This window comes from Pogoniulus pusillus, chromosome 8 (assembly GCF_015220805.1).
Source record: "Pogoniulus pusillus isolate bPogPus1 chromosome 8, bPogPus1.pri, whole genome shotgun sequence".
NCBI lineage: Eukaryota > Metazoa > Chordata > Aves > Piciformes > Lybiidae > Pogoniulus > Pogoniulus pusillus.
In genome coordinates this window covers 21,295,543-21,317,161 of record NC_087271.1, presented here as the reverse complement: position 1 = coordinate 21,317,161, position 21,619 = coordinate 21,295,543, and the positions used below count along the sequence as shown (strand labels likewise).

At 39.2% G+C, this 21,619-nt stretch overlaps 1 protein-coding gene across 14 annotated transcripts in view; it reads right to left on the bottom strand.

Moving 5' to 3' along the window:
• BEND5 (BEN domain containing 5) overlaps window positions 1-9,197 on the bottom strand; it is a 1,203,882-nt gene extending 1,194,685 nt beyond the window's left edge. For 7 of the 14 annotated variants that reach the window (XR_010303081.1, XM_064147555.1, XM_064147562.1 and 4 more), the window contains exon 1: window positions 8,820-9,195. Coding sequence is in view for 13 of the 14 variants with exons in the window: in XM_064147555.1 (XP_064003625.1) it covers window positions 8,820-8,970 (151 nt within the window). In the remaining variant the exon portion in view is untranslated. Of the gene's footprint in view, window positions 1-8,819 lie in introns of all 14 variants that reach the window. The other 7 variants (XM_064147552.1, XM_064147553.1, XM_064147550.1 and 4 more) reach the window with 5 other exon arrangements.
• Window positions 9,198-21,619: the final 12,422 nt, after the last annotated feature.

Here is a 21,619-nt window from a genome sequence, read left to right as displayed (position 1 = left end):
ACTTGGACAGGCTTGAGAGGTGGGCCCATATCAACCTCATGAAATTCAGTAAGGCGAAGTATAAGGTCCTACACCTGGGTCAGGGCAACCCCGAGCACAAATAAAGGCTGGGCCAGGATTGGCTTGAGAGCAGTCTTGAGAAGGACTTGGGAGCGGTTAAAAACTCAATGTGCACTTGCAGCCCAGAAGGCAACCATGTCCTGCTGTGTCAAAAGAAGCATGGCTAGCAGGTTAAGGGAGGTGATTCTGCTCTGCTACTTTGCTCTTGTGAGACCCCACCTGGAGTACTGCATCCAGATCTGGTGCTGCCACCATAAGAGGGACACTGAAGTGTTGGAATGGGTCCAAAGGAGGGTCATCAAGATGATCAGAGAGCTGGAGCACATCCCCTGTGAAGACAGGCTGAGATATCTGGGACTGTTCAGCCTGGTGAAAAGAAGGTTCTGGGAAGACCTTATAGCAGTCTTCCAGTACCTGAAAGGGGCCTACAAGAAGGTGGGGTAGGCACTTTTTACAAGGGCTTGTAGTGACAGGATGAGAGGGAACAGCATTAAGCTTGACATGGATGGATTTAGACTTGGTATTAGGAACAAATTATTTACAGTGAGGGTGGTGAGATGCTAGAAGAGGTTGTCCGAGAGGTCATGAATGACCCCTCCCTGGACATGTTCAAAGCCAGGCTGCATGAGACATTGAGTGACCTGGCCTAGTGTCCCTGCCCATGGCAGGGAGATCAGAACTAGATGATCTTTAAGTGCCTTCCAACCCAAATCATTCTACGAATCTATAAATACATACATATGTATGTGATGTATATATCCAGGTTTCAACAGCTGCCCCAGGTATGAGGTACTGATTTAACAAAAGCAGGTTACCTAGCTTACACTTTCAGGTATGTGACATACCTTCAGAAGCCTTCTACAAGCTTTTTAAATGCATAATGGTTTTCTTATCAACCTTAAGAAATAGTACCAGCCAAAGGATATTGATGCATTTATAGCTAGTGCAGATCAAACATTAATTGCCAAGTATTGTACCTCAGGTTTAATACAGGAGGCATGAAACAGACAGACTTAATCCATACTTACACTGATAAAGCAATAGCAGATCCAGCCTACAGACTACATTGATCATTCCACTCCTATGTGATAAAGTCAGTATTTTTTTGCAAAAACTGCTTTCAGTATAGGTACATTAATTTCTCTATGCCTTTTCTTTTTTAATACACACTGTAAAAGCTAGAATAAATAGCTTGTTCAGATTTAAGAGCACAAGACATGTAACTGACAAAAAAGTCAAATCATAACAACTCAACCAAGAGTGGACACCTTATGGTCTTTAACCTACTGGTTTTATGACGACATAACAGGAAGAAGTCATGACAAAATAAATTTCTAAACTAAAAATAATTCATGTTGAGGTAAGCCAACTGCATCTAAAGCATCTGATACGCAGCAAGCAATGCAATGACGCTGACCCATGACTGTGTCACCTGCAGTGTTAAAGTGGAAGTCTCTGTTGGCTAATAACTTCATGTGTCTCTTGTTTCCTATTTACTTTTTCTTTCGGGGTTAGGCATGTCTTCTGTCAGCCAATTTAAGTCAACAGTAGCTTCAGACAGTCAATTTCTCCACTTTAAGAGTTAAAATTTTCTTGACTACTACATATTTAAAATAAGTGGGGGATTTTAGTACTACTTCTTGAATAATTTGTTCCCTGAGGTTGCTGAAATCAATTACACTATTAATTACTGCCGTAATTATAATTACTCATTGAAATAACTCCTTTCACTTCATAGTTGGGAATAGCATCTTTCTTGCTACTTTCCAAAACAGTCCATTCCAAAAAGTAATATTATAAGCCACTGAGGATTTCTCCCACCCAAGCATTGCCCACTCACATTGCTGTATTCTTTAGTTAAGAAACGCTTTAACATAATCTAGTATTTTGCGTTAAATAATTAGATCATTGCAGAGGTTTATTTTATTTACAAAGTATAAGTACAGTATAGCAAAAAATTATATATAGATATGATATTAATAAACAGAATTACTGGTTTCAAACAAAAATGTCAACAAAGCAAACTCAATCGATTAACTCTCTTGCATCAGCAATGTAACAACAGAAATTTAACTATGGAGAACACTGCTAACTAATACACCAGCAGTTTTTAAAGCGTTGTTACAATATTTAGAGAAATATTTGGAACACAAGCCAAAATTCTACTCTGAGATCAGATTACTGGTTATTTGTATTGCTTAGAAATAATCAGCAGATATAGTAGCATTCTGTGAAGTTACAAAACATCAGTTATCCTGCAGTATTACAGACTTTGGGTATGGGTAAGCAATAGAGAGGAAAGTTTATGTCAAAATCCGATTTTACATGGACAGTTCCCCTGCCAATGTCACTGCTTTTGTATGAGTTATTTGAGTGATTTTTCATTAATCAAGTGTATCATCCTACCTCATCTGCATTATATATGCATGAAAACATGATAAGTCACTTTACAGATGTTACCCAGCTCTAAAGTTTTCTGTAATGGCACAGTAACTTTGCTGCTTACTGCAAATGAAAGCACATCAGTAGCCCTGTAATGAATCCAGCTGAGCGTTCTTTAGAATGGATTCCTGCTGCTCTGCTCTGGTGATTCACAGGAACTGATGTTCCACTTGCTTTTGTGAAGATTGAAATTCAACACATTTTTCAAGGTGGTTATGAAACTGTATGTAGAAGTTTGCCAGTTTTCACTCATGACTGTGAGATCCATTGCTAAGTAAACAGCTCTATGAATTAGCAAGTAAATAAAACACAGCTTATTTATTTAACAATAACAATTTAAGTCAATTACTTTCTTCTCCTGCCCCTCACCCCCACTTGATTTTTTGCCACAATGAATCTACAAACTCAGGAGTTTAACCATACTGAGAGAATAGGGGCACATATGTATATTAGAAAACATGTATCAGACTGTGATTTAGTGTCTACCCTGTACACATTAAATGTCCTAAAATAGAACAAATCATTAAAGCATTTTACTATACAAATACATACATCAAAGTCAATGCCAAACATTTGCAGGATCGGGGCCCTAGATTTAATACATCTCTAAATCTGTGCAACCTCTAACAAAATGAAATCCAAATCCTCATTATTATTTTGGTAGAGCAGTTTTCCAAACCATTCTGACATACAAATACTAGAATTCTTCCCCCAAAAAAGTATTTAAAAATCTAAGGTTAAAAAATATATCACTTCTTAAATGACAGGCAATGTCAAGAAAATGGATTGTGGGGTCAATGTGACAGGGAAACTGGGATGTGGGACACGCCCATAACCAACTCTCAAATTACTTGTACATTTGTTTGCCTTTTTTACAGATTAATTGCAGACAAAGTTTGAGCCTAGAAGACCTTATTATCTCAGGTACAATGCAATCTAAACATGGCAATCCTGCAGCAAGGCTCTGCATGCCAACTACTTTTGGGGATTACTTGGGAAATCTAAGCTGGTTTCCATAGAATCACATAGATCTGGAAAACGGCTGCACAATAAATCCTCTAGAAACAAGAGACACGTAGCATGATGCATACACCCAGGTTGGTCTGCTGGAACCAGTCTGCACCCAGCAGCACCACTGCTGAGCAGAAGCAGCACTGCTGGATCTGAATGACAGTAGCAGTACATATCTGTACCAAACTCCTTTCATCCTCTAGCACCTCATTTATCCAGGGGTTAGTGCTTTCTATTATCAGGGTATCCTAGCTCTTCATTTAAAAAAAAAAAAAAAAAAAAAAAAAAAAAAAAAAAAAAAAAAAAAAAAGTGAAAACGATTATGCAGTCATTTCAGTCTATTATTCTTGTCCCTAAACAGGTGTTGGAGGAAAGAGGAACAGGAGGAAGGAAAATCTCTGTGCATAGACAAGTTGTCCATTTCTTCTGTGATACATAACAGCTATTGTTATTAAGTGTCCCATTTGCTGTAGATCTAAGATTCCCAGTCCTGTTAGTGGCCCCATGTGGAGATCAAGCCAGCTACATTTTAACACAGGAAGCTTTTAAAAATTATTTTAATGAGCATTAAATCTATAAAGCTCGACTTCAAAAAACAGAAATGCTATGTAGGCCATAGAAATGCATTCTGAGGTTCATCCAGGTTTCTGCCTGAGACTTCTGCCTACTCAATCCAGTGACAGTAATAAAAAAAAAACCTTACAGAAACTTCTGTTTCACAAATTTCAGTACTAAACCTATAAAAATTCTCAATATATCTCATTTTGCTTTTTACAAATTCAAAAACTTACATTCACAAGTGCTAATAATTAATATGGTGGTTTGAACTTCACTGAAAGAAAAAATGTTGGGAGACTTGAGGTTAAGTAACTTTCAAAAGCTTTGATTATTTGTCAAAGAAAAAACTGAAATATGGCTAGGAAATGGCAAACTATTAAAGAATGGCAACTGGAACACCCAAAACAGTCTTGTTTCTTTTTCTGAAATTATATCTTCTGGATGTATAAAGCCTTCATTAGTATTTCACAAGTCTCCTTATATTTCAAATTATATAATATATTATATTGCAACTTATGTAATAGAAATATGATCAAAGCTGGAAGCACCAAAAATATATTAGCAGCTCTTCTCCAACAAATTCTTGCAGTGGGGATTGTTTCCACTCAGTAACTGAAAAGCTGGAAATTAGTTGAATAACAGCCTATTGGCAACAGAGTATAATTATAATACTTTTCTTCAGCAACTGTAGTTAATTTTTGTATATCACTTCAATGAAAAACTGAACTTGAGTAGTAAAAACTGAAGTAGTTAATGGCCTTACACAGTGCATCAAATTTACTATAAACCTCCCTCTGAATTTAGCTTATGTGCTAAAATGTACCAAAGCCATTGGGGAGTACGGGCAAACGAGTTTGCTGAACAAAACACATTTTAGATTTGTTTACAAATACCTCCTGCAACATTTTATAAACAACTGTAAACAGCTCTTGGTGGTGTGTGAACATCTGCAGGTCTGGGCCCTGTACCCTTGCAATTTTCTACCGACTTTTGAAATCTCTTCCTACTGATAGGACGATACAGTGGGTTTTCAGCATTTTCCCAAGAACTGGAATTCAGCTATGTTTACAAGCCAGTAGCGCGTACTAGGAAATAAGTCACATAGTTTCTGTACTTTATGAAATGACAATTCAGCTGAAGAAATTAAATCATACAATCACAGAATGACACCGGTTGGAAGGGACCTCTAAAGGTCATCTAGTCCAACCACCCTGCAGTAAGCAGGGACATCCTCAACTAGATGAGGCCACCAAGTGCCATTGAGCTTCACCTTGAATAAAGAATCATAGAATCACCTGAGTTGGAAGGGACCGCTAGAGGTAACCTAGGCCAATCCCAAACTTGACTGGAAGATCAAAACTACCACTGATGCAGAATGTGATTTTAAACACCATGATTAAATAATGTTAATTAGCTGATTTCTTCCATTTTGAATTTTCTCTTACTAAAGCTAGCAAAAAGTTCCAGTTACCAAAAAGGTGCATATGTAAATAAATTTGTTCTGTTTTTTTATTCAATAATTAAAGTCACCTAACAGAAAGCAGTATGTTCCTGATACTACAATGGGATCATGCCACATATGATTAAATATTTTTAAAAGAATAGCTACTCTTTTTTGAAAGAATAATGAAAAACTATGTTTCAAAATAGTCCAGCTCTGCATTACCACATTAAAGTTGATCAGAAAACACTGCAGGACTCAGAAACAGTTATTCTATGCAAATCTCTGAAATAATGACCTGCACACTAAGTATTTTAGAAACATTAATTGCTACTCAAACTTTGAAGAGGGGTTCAGCATTCAGCAGTGATTTGAAGCTCTTCTCTCTGAAGCCAGCCCAGCTTGGCTGTGAATGCTTTTGTAAATTCCAGCCATTCTTAATATGAAATGTGACTTAACATCCTTCTGCAAGGTATCTATTATGGCATGTAAACAAATGTGAACTATCAATCCAGGCTAATATGCCATTGCCTCAGATAGAAAGCTATTACAGAACTCTGAGATAACCTGTACCCTTCGGTCACTAAGGCCTCTGGAAACAAGTCTTTTTTAGGTAATATAGATGCCTAGAGTAAGAGGAACATGGGGAGAACGAGATAATTAGTGAAAATTTTAGCTGGATCAGTGTCTGAAAAGTTGAATACATTCATCTGATTCATGGATCAAACATTTAGCTAATACAGGTATTCTGTACTCATTTTGACCTACTTCTATACCTTCTTTAGAGAAGCTAATAAAGTCATGTCTGCTAAAGACATGAAGACTGAAAACCCAAACTAAGGACTAAGGAGCCCACTGCATTAATCCAGGGTAAAGCAAGCTGATGTACTCTCACCAAACATCGGAACACAGAAACTATTTTACTAGATTAGACCAGATGTCTGCCTAGTCCAGAGAGGACGGCACCAGAATGCAAAGGCAAAGACAGACAGATGTGAGATAATCTACCTTCCATAGCAAGTCTCAGTTTCATTTGAAACACACAGACTGTCTTAAACCATGATACAGAAAACAACGCTGAATGTAACAGGACAACAAAAGCTGGTAGTTGCTCTTCTGAAGTACTTTCTGCAATTCTATCTGTCCAGCTCCCCTTTTTCAATAAACCAAAACCAATTAAAAGCTTGCAAAAACTGATACAAAACCAAAAATGTGTATGAGAAAGGAATGGAAATATGAAAACATTTGTATATACAAGAAATTCTAAGTGCAATTACCAGCATAAGAAAGATTAACAGAGTTACTTTCCTGTAGCAAAATAGAGATAGGAATAGAACTTACATGAAAAATTCTTCCATTATAAAAAGGTATGTTTTCTACAAAGTACAATTAATACACATAACCACTTGACAGTACATTTTCAAAGCTAAGAGCTTGGATGGTCTTTAAAAGTCGAGAGTATTTTTCCTATCTTTGTGATTCTTTGGGTTTTAATTCCTCATGTGGCTTCCCAAAAAAAGAAGGAACATGGCAATCAGGACTTGAAAAATAGCCAAAGGCATTGCAAAACTTAACCTGGTATGTATTAGAAACATGCAACAAAACACAACTTCAGCACAAGCTGAAATACAACACTTATGAGAAAATCATTTAATAGCTGCAATGATGTAATGTGGGAAGCACTCTAGACAAGGTTAAAACGCAAATACTGCAAAGCTGCAGATTTAAATAATACAGCAGAAAACACAATGTAAGATTAAGCTTATGTGCTAATTTGGAAATAGTAAGAAAACTGCATTAGATGTCCAAAAAAGTTACTGACAATGTCATAGGCACAGTTAGATGAACTAGGTAGGAAAGCTAACAAAGTCAAACAGCGCCTGAAGATTTGTTTCCCATTTCACAGCGCAGTCAGAGCTCATCAGCTGTTCTTAGGAATGTTGCACAACACGGTGGATGAAAATAATCACCTGTCTCTTGGATAAGTTTAATGTATAATAAACTTTTACAGTGTGGTTTCAGGGGTTCATAAACAGCATGGATGAACACAAGAGATTCAAGAACCTTATGGCAAATCCATTTAGATGTAGTCTTTGTAATATTGCTTCCTGCAGTGCAACACCTATTTATCACTTTTTTTTCACCTTAAGTGGTCCAGAACTCCAAAATCAGTTCTATGGATAATGCATCTTCATTTGAAGCCATTTCTGTGGCTAAAAAGCACACGCACAGCAGCTAACCCAGCAGGTTTTGAAAATGAACTTGTGGTCCAAGAACCCAGATAATTTATGTATGATAGTGTGTTTCTTAAATACTCAGGAAAACTGTCATTATCTTTGCTTCATCCTTCAGACGTTAATAACTAATTTTCATAACTTATTTTGAGGGCTTCATATGGGTTGGAAAAGGCCTCAACTGTGTTTGGTTACAAGAAGAAAACCCTTGTATCTCAAGGTTATCACTGAGGAGCAAACAGAAAACTTTAGTTTCACTGACAAACTTATCTTCACATACACAGTTTGAGCCACTGTTAATACATCCTGAATAGGAAGACTAACATTTGGAACCTTCCTTAGAGATAAGGTTACCTGTCAGGTGCTCAGCATGCTGCCCCTGCAGCCTCCTGGGCCAGGCCAAGCAGTATCTGCAAGCCAGCCCCCAAGCTACCCGCCTTGTGATGCAGTTCAAACTCCAACCCAAGCCTTCACATACTAATTTTTCAGTCTGAGTAAAGCAAGTGGTGGTTTCTTGTGTGAGGTGAACACCTGTACACCACTGTTATGCTCTGCTCGTCACCACCACCACCACCTCTGCCCCCGTACGGACACGATGGTGCCCACCGCAGACTACCCCACCATCGGCTCCTCGCCTACACAGCCAGGGCTCTCCCTCGCTGTTCACCGGGGGCGCAAGGCTGTCACTCTCTCACTATCCTCCGCACAGCGGGACAAGGCTATTCGAGCCCACTCGGACAGGGCTGAAGTGCCTGGGTGCTCTTCCCTCTTTGAAGGGACCTGAACGGGGCACTCTCCACCACCACTCTTCCCCATGACGATGCTCCTTATCCCTCAAGGGAAGACGTCTTACCCTGCTTCCATAGCTCCCTGGGTAGGGGCCCCTGCCCCGGCCCCTCCTTCTCCACCTCAGTGCCCTCGACCAGGAGGCGCTTCCCTCCCTTTCCCCTGAAATAAGGGCTCCGTCTCCTACCCTCCGCTGAAAGCCAGGCCCCCCTCTCCTGCCAGAAGCCCATGGAGAAAGGAAGCTCTTCCCCTCTCCCCCCGCCCAGGCGACTGCGGCTGTCACTGACCCGTCTCTGCCGTCCTGCTCCTCTCCGCCATATTTGTTGTCATCCCCCCCACCCCCCCACACGGAGCCAGACGCTGCCTGGGCGTCGCCATGGCAACACACGTCAGCGCCAGGGGAGTTCCGCGCCCTCTGCTTCCCGCGCGTCCCGCCATGGCGGCACGGGGAGGGGGCCGGCAGGAGCCCAGTGCTGGCGGACAGCACCGGACAACAGGGTCACCGGCTCCCGGGGATCCCGGGCCGGGGCCGGAGGGACGCAAAGCAGGCACTCCCCTTCTCGCCTCCTTGTGCTCGAGGTGGGGCGATCGTGCGTAAGGCGAGCCGGCGCTGCGTGAGAGGCGGGAACTTCCGTGCGTGCGTGAGCACAGCCCCGCCGGCCGCCTGCCCTTCAGTGCCTCTGGCTGCAGGTGTTTTTAAGCTCTGTTTGCCCAGGGAAGGGCGGGCTTGTTATCTCCTCCCTGGGGGCTGCTCTGCCTCGGCAATTACCCTAACAGTGCCCCGGAGATGGGGGCAGTAGCTGGGAACCTAAGCGCGCTCTTGGGCCTCGCTGCCCCCGCCAGGGACTCGGGGCTGGCCCTCTGGTAATCACAGGGCTCCGAAAAGGAGAGCTCAGTTATGGCGGTGCATGAGTAGTCTCCCACATTAGGGAGCAGTAAAGCTTTGCAGCCCGGAGGGGAGTGAAGAGGGGCTTGGTAGCCTGCTTGGGTTAGTGGGGGAGGTCCTTCTCACTCCGGTAGAGCATCCCTCCCCCTCTGGTTCCAAGCCTAACGTGCTGAGGCAAGGCACAGGCAGCCTGAGGAGACACCCTTTGCGCAGGGATGGTATGTTTGTGTGTCTGTGACTATCCTATCCTACCCTGCCCCAAAACTCAGCAGGTGAGTCTGATCATGTGGCAGTTATGTCAACTTTTATTATTATTTTTATAATTTCTTAAGGCAGCCCAGTGGGAAGCTTCATTATGTGTCAGTGTTGCCCGTCTGTCTTCCTCTCTTAGACCTAGCAGGTGAGCCTGACCATATGGCAAATACAGTGATGCTTCCAGAGGACAGGAGGGTTTCTGTGTACGTGTGTTCACAGGCCCACTGGGTGACACTCACCATGTGGCAAATACAGCAATGAAGTCTCAGTGCAAAGGGGCTAATTATCTGTGTGTTTCCCAAGAGACCTTAGCAGGTTGGGTCTGGTCATGTGTGTCGCTCTATTGGAAGCCTGAGCCAGAAGCTTCATTGTACATTCTCTGTGCAGATGAACTCCCAAGTTCTTGGAAGCAAGACTAGCCATGGGACAAGCAGTGTTACAAGCATCAAGGCCTAGAATAGCATATATTTATGTACATGGGCAGACATGGAGGTGAAGATTTACTTCTTCATTAATTTCACATTATTTGTTATTAATGTAAATAATATATTATTTACCTCTTTTCTTTTTCTCTCTGGAGAAGGCTCTCGTGAGACCTTAGAGTAGCATTTCATATCTGAAGGGGACCTACAGGGAGGCTGGGGAAGGACTGTTTAGAAGGGCTTGTAGCAATAGATAGCAGTAAGGTAGATTTAAGTTAGACGTAAAGAGCAAATTCTTCACAAGCAGGTTGGTGAAAAACTTGAACAGATTGTCCAGAGATATGGTGGAGGCCCTATCCCTTGAAGACATAAGGTCAGACTTAATGGGGCCATGAGCTGGAGATGTCCCTGCTTATAGCAGGGTGGTTGGACATGTCCAAATGCCATTCAGAGATCCTTTCCAATACAATGCATTCTGATTCTATGAATGCACCCCAAACTTGGTGTCTGTTAAAACTGAAATGGGAAGTATGCATGAAACACTAAGTGATGGAAACAGACTGTGTTTATGGCTACCTATGCAAGCTTTGTGTTCTTACAGCTAGTAAATTTATGTAACCAGTTTCTAGGGACCAATGACTAATCAGTGAAACATCCCAAGGTTAAAAATCAAGGAAGGTAAAATTTTATCTTCTCCATCTAAATTCTGTTATTTAAGCATCACTTTACCTTATTGTCTTCCTATCTGCTATGTGCCTTTTTACCTTATTATCTTCCTATCTGCTATGTGCCTTTTCTGCTCCAGTTCAAGTGCCCTTAACAAGACTCAGTTGGATAATACCTGCAGGGTCTACATGCTCAGATTTTTCTTTAGGGTCAGTGGCTTCCTTGCTCCCTGGATTTTGCAGCCCTGTTCTTTCTTTTTTCAGTTCATCAATCTCTGGTTATTTTTGCAGCATCTATTTTTGTGGTTTCCTTTCCTATTTCCTTTGCAGTGGCACTTAGGCCTCTTTCCTTCATCTATATCTTGTCATTCTTGGTATCATACTTAAATATTCTATAAGCTATTGTAATATTACTTTAGATACATTCCTGTAACAGTGACATGATGCAATACCGGCCTATGGCGGTGTACCAAGGCAGCTTTATGATGGGGTTAGATGATGAATCCTTGCACAGAATACTAAAGTGTGGATGCTGTTCTCTACTCCAGACTTTTCCCTCTGCAGGCTTCATAAACTGTAGCTGGTCACTAGCATACTCCTGCTAATGACAGTGAACTACATGAAGAACACACACCACACACTGTCTCCCTTATACCCTTTCTCCAGGCTTGCAGATCACCCACATCCTGCGATCTTCCTTTTTTGTCGCTTAGACATCCCTCCTCAGAATATGCCACATATACTCTTATCTTTTTTTTTCTGTCCATTCAAATCTCATGGCTGATTGCTTATACTAAATGCTTGTGGATGTTGTTTGAGAAACATCAGCAGCACCAGTTCAGGCTTAATATAGACAAAAACAGTCACTCCTTGAATCTCTCCATGTGCATACATTACAGCATGTCTGTCATGTCTCCATATGCATGCATTACAGCATTACACCTGTCTGTCTCTCACACAAACCTAGCCTGATTGTTTCTTTTCCTTTTATCTTGCCTAGTCTTTTATCAAGTCTGCCTTTCTCTGTGAAAAGGTGACCACATCTGTATCAGAGGCTAGGACACTTTTTCGCTTCTGGACATCCTTTATCCTTCTACAATCTATTTCTTTTAGGTTCCCTGTTAGCTGTGCTCCATCTCAGCCCACTTTCAAATATATTTTCATGTTATTTACCTCTTCCTTTCTTTCTTTATACTTTTTTTTTTAAAGATCTTGAGTTCTGCCCAAGTCTGCATCTCAAGTCTGGTTTCTTATCATGTCCCCACATCCCTTTATTCTCTTTGTTCTACTTGCTATTCCAGCTTTAGTGTCCCCTCATCCATATTTCATCCCTATCTATTAATACTCGTGCAGCATTTTTCATCTGTAAATTTCTAAGAATCAAGTGCCTGTGGAGAAACCTTCCATATCAGTTCTGCATATGACCTCTTTATTCACATATCTGAGAGACTCACCTCTAATCCAAAGGCCTTTTGCATCTAACTGCCATTGTATTAACTGAACTTAGATACCTGCAAGAAAGTCTCCTGAAATCCGTGGCGTCTGGGAGAAAGCACTTTTTCCAGTCAAATTAGTTCTTCTGAGTTAACACGCTTGAAAAACCTAGAAATGCCAGACTCATTTTTTTAGTCTGAGTTTAATGCTATGTTGTAGTCACCTCACCAAGCTGAAATGGTGTTAAATATAGATGATATGCTGTCTTGCCAAAAACAGTAAGATAATTTGACAGGAGAGAACTGGAAAGTTCATATAGAAAGTCCTTTTGGAAATAGAAGGTGTACCTTGAATGCTGTACCTTGAAGAATAAAGGCTGAAGAATGAGGGGAATGGTATTCAGGAGAAGCAGTTCCTTATTTATGCATTTTTACAGCACCTGAGAATACGTTAGGATGCCTTTAGTCCCTGCCCCTCCAAAGCTAATAATCCAGTTTTGGACATCACAAACCAACAAAGTATAACAGAACACCATTGTGAAACACTGTTTCAAGCATATTCCATATTTCACTGTATCACACACACTCCTTCAGCATCTCAGCAAGCAAGAGATACTTCACTTTTGTGACTCTTTAGAGCTTATTCCCACCCCATCATCTTTTAATACCCTATAGAGAATGCAGCGTCTTCCCCCACACACATTTCATTCAGTAATAACTTGCTACTTGTTACATTTTCAAACCGGGACCTTCATGCTTTCCCTCACTGCTGCTTCTCACTCCCACTCACCTAATTTTCCTCCTTCAAATCCCTCCCTAAAAATCTCCTGTGCTGTGATGTCTACTGAAGGAATGATAATGAACAGTCAGCTCTGTGCCAAGATTACTGTCTGTCATGGTGTTTTGTGTTGTCCTATTCTGATCTGTATTTTGCTTCCACTTCTTCTGTTGGACTGAGTAATTTGAAGCACACCCCCTCTTTTTGCTATGTTAATTATGGGTTCAAGAGTGGACTCTGAAATTTAATCCACCATATGAACAAAAATCAATGGAGGCAATAGAGAAAAAAATGCTGGCCAAAACAAGGAAAATTAGGCAATAATTCAGTTAGGATTCATCAGCTTAGGTAAATTTACATAAAAATTAATGTGACTGACAACTCTATTATAGAGTAATAAATTATTTTTCTAAATACAGATTTGTGCCATTTTGCTATTTATTTATAATCTGTGTTGAATCTGTGTTTATAATCTATGTATGAATATGTTTCACTTTTTTTTCTGTTTATGTACTTTAAACATTAGATACTCCATTTTTGTTATATCTTTGTCTGCAGCCTGCAAGACTGTGTGATGACTAAAGAACTTGAGAAAGCAGAATACCACAAGAGTGGAGACTGAAAGGGAAAAAAAAAATTCTGATAACTTTTTTTTTCTATTAACATGAGGATAATTCAAATGTGTTGAAGGTAGAATGATTTGCATTATAGATTCAATACTTTTGATTCAACTAGAGGTGGCTTCTGTCAATGTGTATCTGTCAAAACCCCAAAGAACTTCCAAGAAAATCAATAAAAATCCAATTTTACAATCCTGGTATTTTCAGAATGTTTAAAAAAATTGGCAAAACTCACCCTTTTTGAGACAGTACCAAAAAAGATGGTAAGATGCATCACTGATTTTTCACAAATAATTTTTAAGTGACCATTAAGGCTGGATGAGAATGAGAAGTAGTAACACAAGTTTTCCATGTTTTTCATGCAGTGTATGTGGTGTGGTGCATGGCATGGTTCTTCAAAGTGGAGATTTAAAAGTCCAGGTGTAATTGTGTAGAAATCATATAATTACTAATTTTTTTTTATCACTTTGCTTGTGAGAATAAAGTAATGCATGCATTCAAGTATGTGTTCTATCAGTATTTCAGCTTTGACTACTCTCAGAGAAACAGCCATGACAACGGTTCTGCTACAAACACGCCATTCATGTTGGCTGTGCAAGCAGAGTAGGTATAATCCTAATGAAGAATAAATTTAGAAGAAAATTAACAAAAAAGTCTGGTCAGAGCTCTTAGACAGGACGTTATGGTCTGGTGGATTCACACAGAAAATGAAATCTGATAAAGGAAAAAAGAAAGTCCAAATGAAAAACCTAAGCCTAGAGTGAAATTGCAAATTTCACTGCAAAATTGCAGTAAATTTGAAAGCACGCATACCTAGTGGAGGGATGCTATCATCTTATTATCATAACCTTGATCCACTCTCTTCTCCCAGCATTTATTGCTCTCATTAGTTATGTAATATCTAAAAGCACATTGGAAATATCTTGTGTCAGGACAAGATCTGTAATGTATTCTGAACATGCCTAGTATAACTTCAGATGTTCTATAGAAAAATAATACGATCTCTTGGGTTTTTCTAGTTATTTCTAAGCATAGGAAAAATTAAAATGCACTAAGTCTGCAGAGGTCAAACTATGTCTCCCTTCACTGTGTGCATGACTTCAGAAATAATCAAAAGGTTACACTAAGATAACTGATGAAACCTGAGACACTGTGATCATAAAACTTAGATCAATTTGTGCCCATGCAGGCGAAGCATTATCTCATTTCACTCCTGAAAATATGTTTTTAATTTTACATTTTATGGATATTTTGAACTGATTGTTCCTAATGATTGTCCTCACGGATGTGTGTCAGTATTGTGTAATTATAGAGAAACGGTCAGCCTGAAGAATCCCAATCAGTGACGTACAACCACACTGAGTTCAGAAGGTGAGCAATTTGTGACTCTAGGATTTTGAGTGCTACCTGGCTTTTCCTTCTTCCACAAGCACTCTGAAGCTTGTACAAGCAATGTGTAGGGCTTTCTTGGACTCAATTCCTGCCTCTCTCACTTTTCCTCTGAGGAGGGCAGAGCTTTGGTGAGGATCTGGCTGCCAGCGTGCACCTGTGCCCTGCATTTTACTAGGAAAGGAAAGAAAGGTCAGTGCCATCCCCCTGACTGCAGAATGGATAAAAGAAATTTTACCCAGGAACAAGAGTAAACCTGTGCTATTACTAAACTGATATTTTTTAATTCTTTTCAGGAAATAAAGAACCTTCATTTTTAATCTCCTATGACAAAGATATAGACACATTTGAGACAAAAGTGCACTTTATCTGGTAAAGGGGAAGGGCTAAGTCAGTTCTCTTGAAATTGGATCATGTGAATGAAGACAGTTTAGGATTTCAAACCTGAAGCATACAGTAAGCTAGAATTCCACGCCATTCAGAGGCACGTAGAAAGGGCCTAAAGACCTCTTCTACACTGGAACCCTGCAATTCCCTGAAAAACCTAGTGGTGAAAGCACTTTCAAGTAGTTCGTAGTCATGTAGCTGCTACCTAAGCTGTTATTTTATGGATGCTTCCAAGGGGTCAACATGTAGCTCCGGTGGCAGTGACAAGTACACCTATGCTAAGCAGATGTGGTGTTTTCATATATTTATTGAGGTTTTCACATATTTATTGAAAAGTATTCAATATCTAATTATCATTTTTCCATGAACATTTATGTATTATAATTATTATGGACATTTTTCATTCTTTGTCTAATATTTTTATATGCAGATACTCTTTATGCATCACATTTTAATTTTCTATAAACTTTACAATTCTTCTTTATCTTTTAATCCTTTCTGTTTTGCATTGCCTCTGTTAAAACCCTTTTTATGTAGCTAGTGAACATCTGGAAAGATGGGAGAGGTAAAATCAGAATTTAATTTGGGTTTAACTGAACAACTGTTTGCTGTCTTGAGACTTATTATTTGGCCTTCCACTGAAATTTAATTCTTTAGAGGGATGGAGAGTTCCATGTTAAGTTCCATGCTTTTAAAATAAATTATTTGTTTTTAGTTACAGTTTCTCAAGGTTCCAGTTGCACAAAAAAAGGAGCAGAAAATTGGTGAGACAGTCACGTGTAGCAGCTGGGAGACAGGAGGTAAACTGAAATTGGAGGAATTTACTTTAGACTGCAGTAAGCTTATGTTAGCTAACACATGGCAACTGATACACAATAATATCCCAGTGCAGAAAGGCCATTTTTAGTTTTCACATTTATTAGCAGATCATGGTAAACAGTTGGCTCACCCTAATATGCACTTGTCTTCCCTAGGATTTGTTTCACATGCTAAGTGGCAAATAACCATCTTTTTCTCCTATCGTATTATGAGGCCTACAAGTGTTCAGATGGGAACGAAATAGATCTATGCCAATGTGAGCCATGTGGACCAACAATTTTTTTTTTTCTCCTTTTAAAAGAATCCATGGACTTATTTCAAAGGCTGCAGGTAGGTTGCCTTTGGTAGTTAAGTTCTTGTGTGGGCTTAAGTTCAATGCACTAGATGGCTTCTTCAGGCACCTAGTTCACCTTACACCTTTTGTTTTTGCATTGTACTTGTACAGGAATTCTGTTGACTTGCCAGTTATTCCATAAACCATGCAGTGCCACCAAAAAGGAGTCCTTGCCACGTAAAATATTAACAACAATTTAGCATCCTGCATAAATAGTAAAGCAAAGTGTGGAGCTTACCACAGCCAGGAAACAGCAGAGTTTGGTGAATTTAGTCCTAAATACTATCTGCTATGGCAAAATAATGTGAACTCAACTGAAAAAGTTCATTGTACCTCTTGACAAAGATGTAATTGATAATGGTTAGCAGCACAATTGAGGATTAGCGCCAGCCATGGAAACTCCAACCTGACCATCCTGAGACAGGCAGAGATCTGTATTTAGCAATTAGAGAATTGTCATACCAAGACTGCCTTCATAATAGAATTTTATAATCACAATTTCGTGTGTTTGAAGACATAAAACACAGCATCTTTAATTTCCCTTTATTTTGGCTGAATAATACCAAATTATGATTACCAAAGTTGTATCCCTTGTTATAATTAACAATGCTGAGAAGTGGATATTCAGTAAGACAAAATCACACCCACTTATCTGTCCTCAATATTTGAATACAGCATCTGTAGAAAATACTGCATGAACGTTTTAATGTTTGCATCCATAAGATCTTCTTCCATGTTCTACAGCTTCAGGGACCCTGACAGCACTAAAAACTTTATAACCCTTCCAACAAGAGTTAGTGATCCCATAGAAGAAAAGAAACACTTAAGATCTTAAGGAAATCAGCAGGTGTATATGTATTTATCAGAAACTGCAGAAATCAGTTAATGTAATTACTACCTAATCCATCTTGAAATCAAGAACAATTTCAAAATTAAGATGTTAATATGAAATCAGAATAACTTGAAGTTTGAATGAAGCACACAGTAAAACAAAAAATGTAGTTAATTACCATATATGTTACCATATATATATATATATATTACCTTCTCAATGAAGGTACTTGGTGAGGCACTGATGGGCTACTCTTTCTTAATACTCTGACTCCTAAGGATTGTTCGTGTCAGTGTTCCCATTAATGCATCTATCACTCCTACTTTTCTACATGTGCTTAAGTAGTATATTTGGGAACTCATTGACTCAGGATGGTGGTTCCTACGCCAAAGAAAGGAAACTGATTTCATGGTGGCAATTTAGGAATCAGCTCTTAAGAACAGCGCCTGGTGCATAAAAGCTGTTCACATCTTACCAGTCAGACAGTAATGTTCCATTATACAGAAGAACTGAAGTTCAGGGCAACTCACATCTGATGAAGTGGGCACAGTACTGTTTAGAACAGGTTACCTTAACCATTCCTGAAACTGCCAAAATTAGAATGGGTGACCAAGCTGCTCACTAATCAGACAGAGTATCTGCAACTTGACAGTGTCTACAGAAGAAGGCTTTCAGGTACATTCCACTTAAAATTCTGTACTGGAAACTGCAGGATTGAACACTAGAGTGGTAACCTCACCTTAAGTTATACCATCCTGATGGGGGTCACATGTGAATTAGCATGACTCAAAAAGTCTACTGCAGAGAAAGGGACAGATTTGGTTTCCCAAGTCTCATGTTCACCCATCAGCACTTTCCTCCCATAAAGCAGGAACTTTTAAAGGCAGCAGCTGCAATCAGCCACTAAACCAGAGAGTGACAGAAATGTTGGTACAATGTCCCAGTATAGCACTGTACTCTTATAGAAATTTACACAATAGGCAAGATTTAAAACAAATACAAGAATAGATGCTATTTAATTAGGACCTTCACAGAAAAACATCTGGTATAATTGGTTAAGGGGAAGTCTTTACTCAGGCAACATTTATTGGGATATAAACAATGTCCAATTGTAAAAGCTAATTAAACAGCAGGGCTAAGGTAACAGAGTTTTGCCCGCATGATTAGGATACAAGGTTTATAATCCATGCTGTTATGGGACAGCAACAGCAAGAACTAATAATTGTGCATCCAAAAAGTCAATTATGCCCTTCTTTTAGTAATAACATGCTCCAGAGGTCAAAGAATACTTTTTCTTTAAGTAATATAGCCAGTTCTCAATCCAGACTGAAGCTTGATTAGTGTTCAGTGTTTATCAGGAAACTGAAAGCAGCAAAATCAGCCTGATGGATATTCCACCATATCTGGCAGTACATTACTAGCCCATCACTGTGAGGCTGTAGGCATCACCATGCCCACTGTGCAAATTCTCTGATTTCGAGTCATCCAGCATATAGCAGTTTCATAGAATCATAGAATGGTTGGGGCTGGAAGGGACCTCCACAGGTCATCTAGTCCAAACCTCCCCTGCAGTCAGCAGGGGCATCCTTAACTAGAGCAGGTTGCCCAGAGTCCTGTTGAGCCTTATCTTCAGTATCTCCAGAGATGGGGCCCCAACCACCTCCCCGAGCAACCCATTCTAGTGCTCCACAACCCCCATAGTAAAGAATATGTTCCTAACATCCAATCTAAAACTGCTCTTCTCTAGTTTGAAGTCATTGCCCCTTGTCCTGTCACTGCAGGCCTTTGTAAACAGTCTCTCTCCATCCTTCTTGTAGGCCCACTTTAGTTACTGGAAGGCTGCTATTAGGTCTCCCCAAAAATCTCCTCCAGGCTGAACAACCTCAGCTCCCTTGGCCTATCTTTGTAACAGAGGTGCTTTAACCCTCTGATCATTTTCATGCCCCTCCTCTGGACCCGCTCCATCAGGTCTATGTCCTTCCTATATTCAGAGCTCATTCAGCAGCATATACATAATTGACTGTACTTGTCAGGACCATACCTGCCAGCACAATCTAGTCAAATGAAGTCTCCGTAATAAATAAAATTCTGCTTTATTAACTTGCCTGATGCTTATCTTCTTTGTACTGGTAGAATGACATACCTCTGCAACTCATAGGGAAAATAAGAGGTTTAGAAGTCACTCTTGTGTGAAGAGAGCGCTGTATTTTCCCTAGATTGTCATTCTATGCACTGGTATAATCCACGGAGATTGAGAAGCATTATTTGACATATCATATGAACAACTAATACTAAAGAATTTTTCTAAGATGTCCTCTTCCAAATCAGGGATGTCCACAACAGCTTTACTTTGTCTTTCAGGAACACTATTAAGACATCTCTTTCTTGTTTGTTTTTTTTAATAGCTATCTTGGCATAGTGCAGGCAAAGGTGCATCTGCTGCTCTTTCCAACTGTGGCTATCAAACAACCTGAATTCTGTGAGAAGGTTGCATACAAAGCAACAGTACACAAATGCACCAAAATTGTCAGCTAGTTAATAGCCTTTTAAAGTGCATGTCATTTTCTGACAAACCAAATACCTGCAGCAATCCAAGTGGAAAAGCTAACTTTAAAAACTTTTTTTTTTTAACTTCATAGCCTCTAGCAAGACATTATAATAAGCAGTAAGTATAAAACTATAGTCAAAACTTCAAATGTTTTCACAATGATTTTTACTTTTAATAATTAAATTTACTGCATTTTTAGATTCAAAAGTAGCAAGGACAATTTCAAATGAAAACTTCAAAAACAAGATACAACCAAAGACTTTTTCAGGATGAAAGAACACATGTAAGAAGGATCAAGACCCTACAGTGAGATCAGCTATTAGCTAATTAAATATGTGACTAAAATTCATCATATTAAATAGCAGCTGTATTGACGGTGAGCAATCTGGTAAGCAAACAAATGATAGTGAATTTTTTTTATATCTTCAGAGAGAAACATTTATCTTAATAAGATTCACTATGCCATAATACATGTGGAATAAGTCAATGCCTACTAATTAAAGGACACTGTCAACTTGATTTTCTAAACAGCTAATTAAACCATGTAGCATCTACTGCAGCACTTGGAAAATACGCTTTGTTTAAAAAAATGCACCCCTGTAGAAGTTACTTGTTTTTCTATTCCCTCGTGTTTGCTTTTTTAATTGGTTTTCAACAAAGGAGGATCTGCTCAACTAAGGTTGTATTTCTGTATCAAGTTCCATTAATGCACACCCCTGTCCTTATGAAGAAGCCAAACAATTTGCAGGTCTAAAACACTACAGAAGAAAACAATGACATCAGTCTTAAGGGTTTGCTCTTGTTTTTCCAAGGATGACAAGATTTTCTCCCTCTGTTTTGAGATTCTTGATAATCTACATCTTTGTTGAAGCTTTACAATTTTCAAAAATATGCTTTTCATAGCAAAAATGGATATTTAACCTTCCATTTTATAAATTAGTTTCACAGCATAAGCAGGCTTCTCTATTTCTTATTCTGATTCTGTATGTAGCTTTTTCAACAGAAAGAAGTTGTTGTAGATCTGTCAGCAAGGCTCTGAGAGTAGGAGGATGTTTGGATTTCCGGCATATTGCAATGCAGTTCTTGGCCACCAGCAAAGCTATGTGTGTGAATCTCATTTTATATCTGTTGTTTGCAATACCACATATTTCAAGAGGCATTTGAAATAGTCTCTGTACTCCTAATCCTAGATAAGTAATCACAAATCATTCCCTAAAAGAAGCTGATAAGCAAAATACAAACCTTTATGTAACTCACAACAGGAGAGACTGTGGATGAAATGATGCTGTCATAGAAATAAAATAAAAAGCTGTTGTATCTTGGGCAATTTAAATCTGTATTCAAAGTTCTTAGCTCAGGTCAGCCCATCATTTGCTGTTTGGTTTTGATTTTCAGATTTAACAACATTTTCTATGACATAATTTTTTCATTATTATTCAGCTAATCTTGTTAGTAATTTTTAAAATCTTTTTTTAAATGTGCATCTTTGCAGTGCAAAAATCTGATACAATAAATTACAAACTCTGTGGCTGCTAATTGCTTTTACACTTGGAAGTACATGGAGCACATCCTCAATTCATACTTGCACTGTTTTTTTCCTCCTGAATCACCATGCCACCATTTCCCATACTTTTCTATCCTCAACCAGTATGTGGAAATCACCATTTTCCTAGCCAACGTGTATGCAACATTCTTCAGAATCTTTTATCAGCTGGAGGA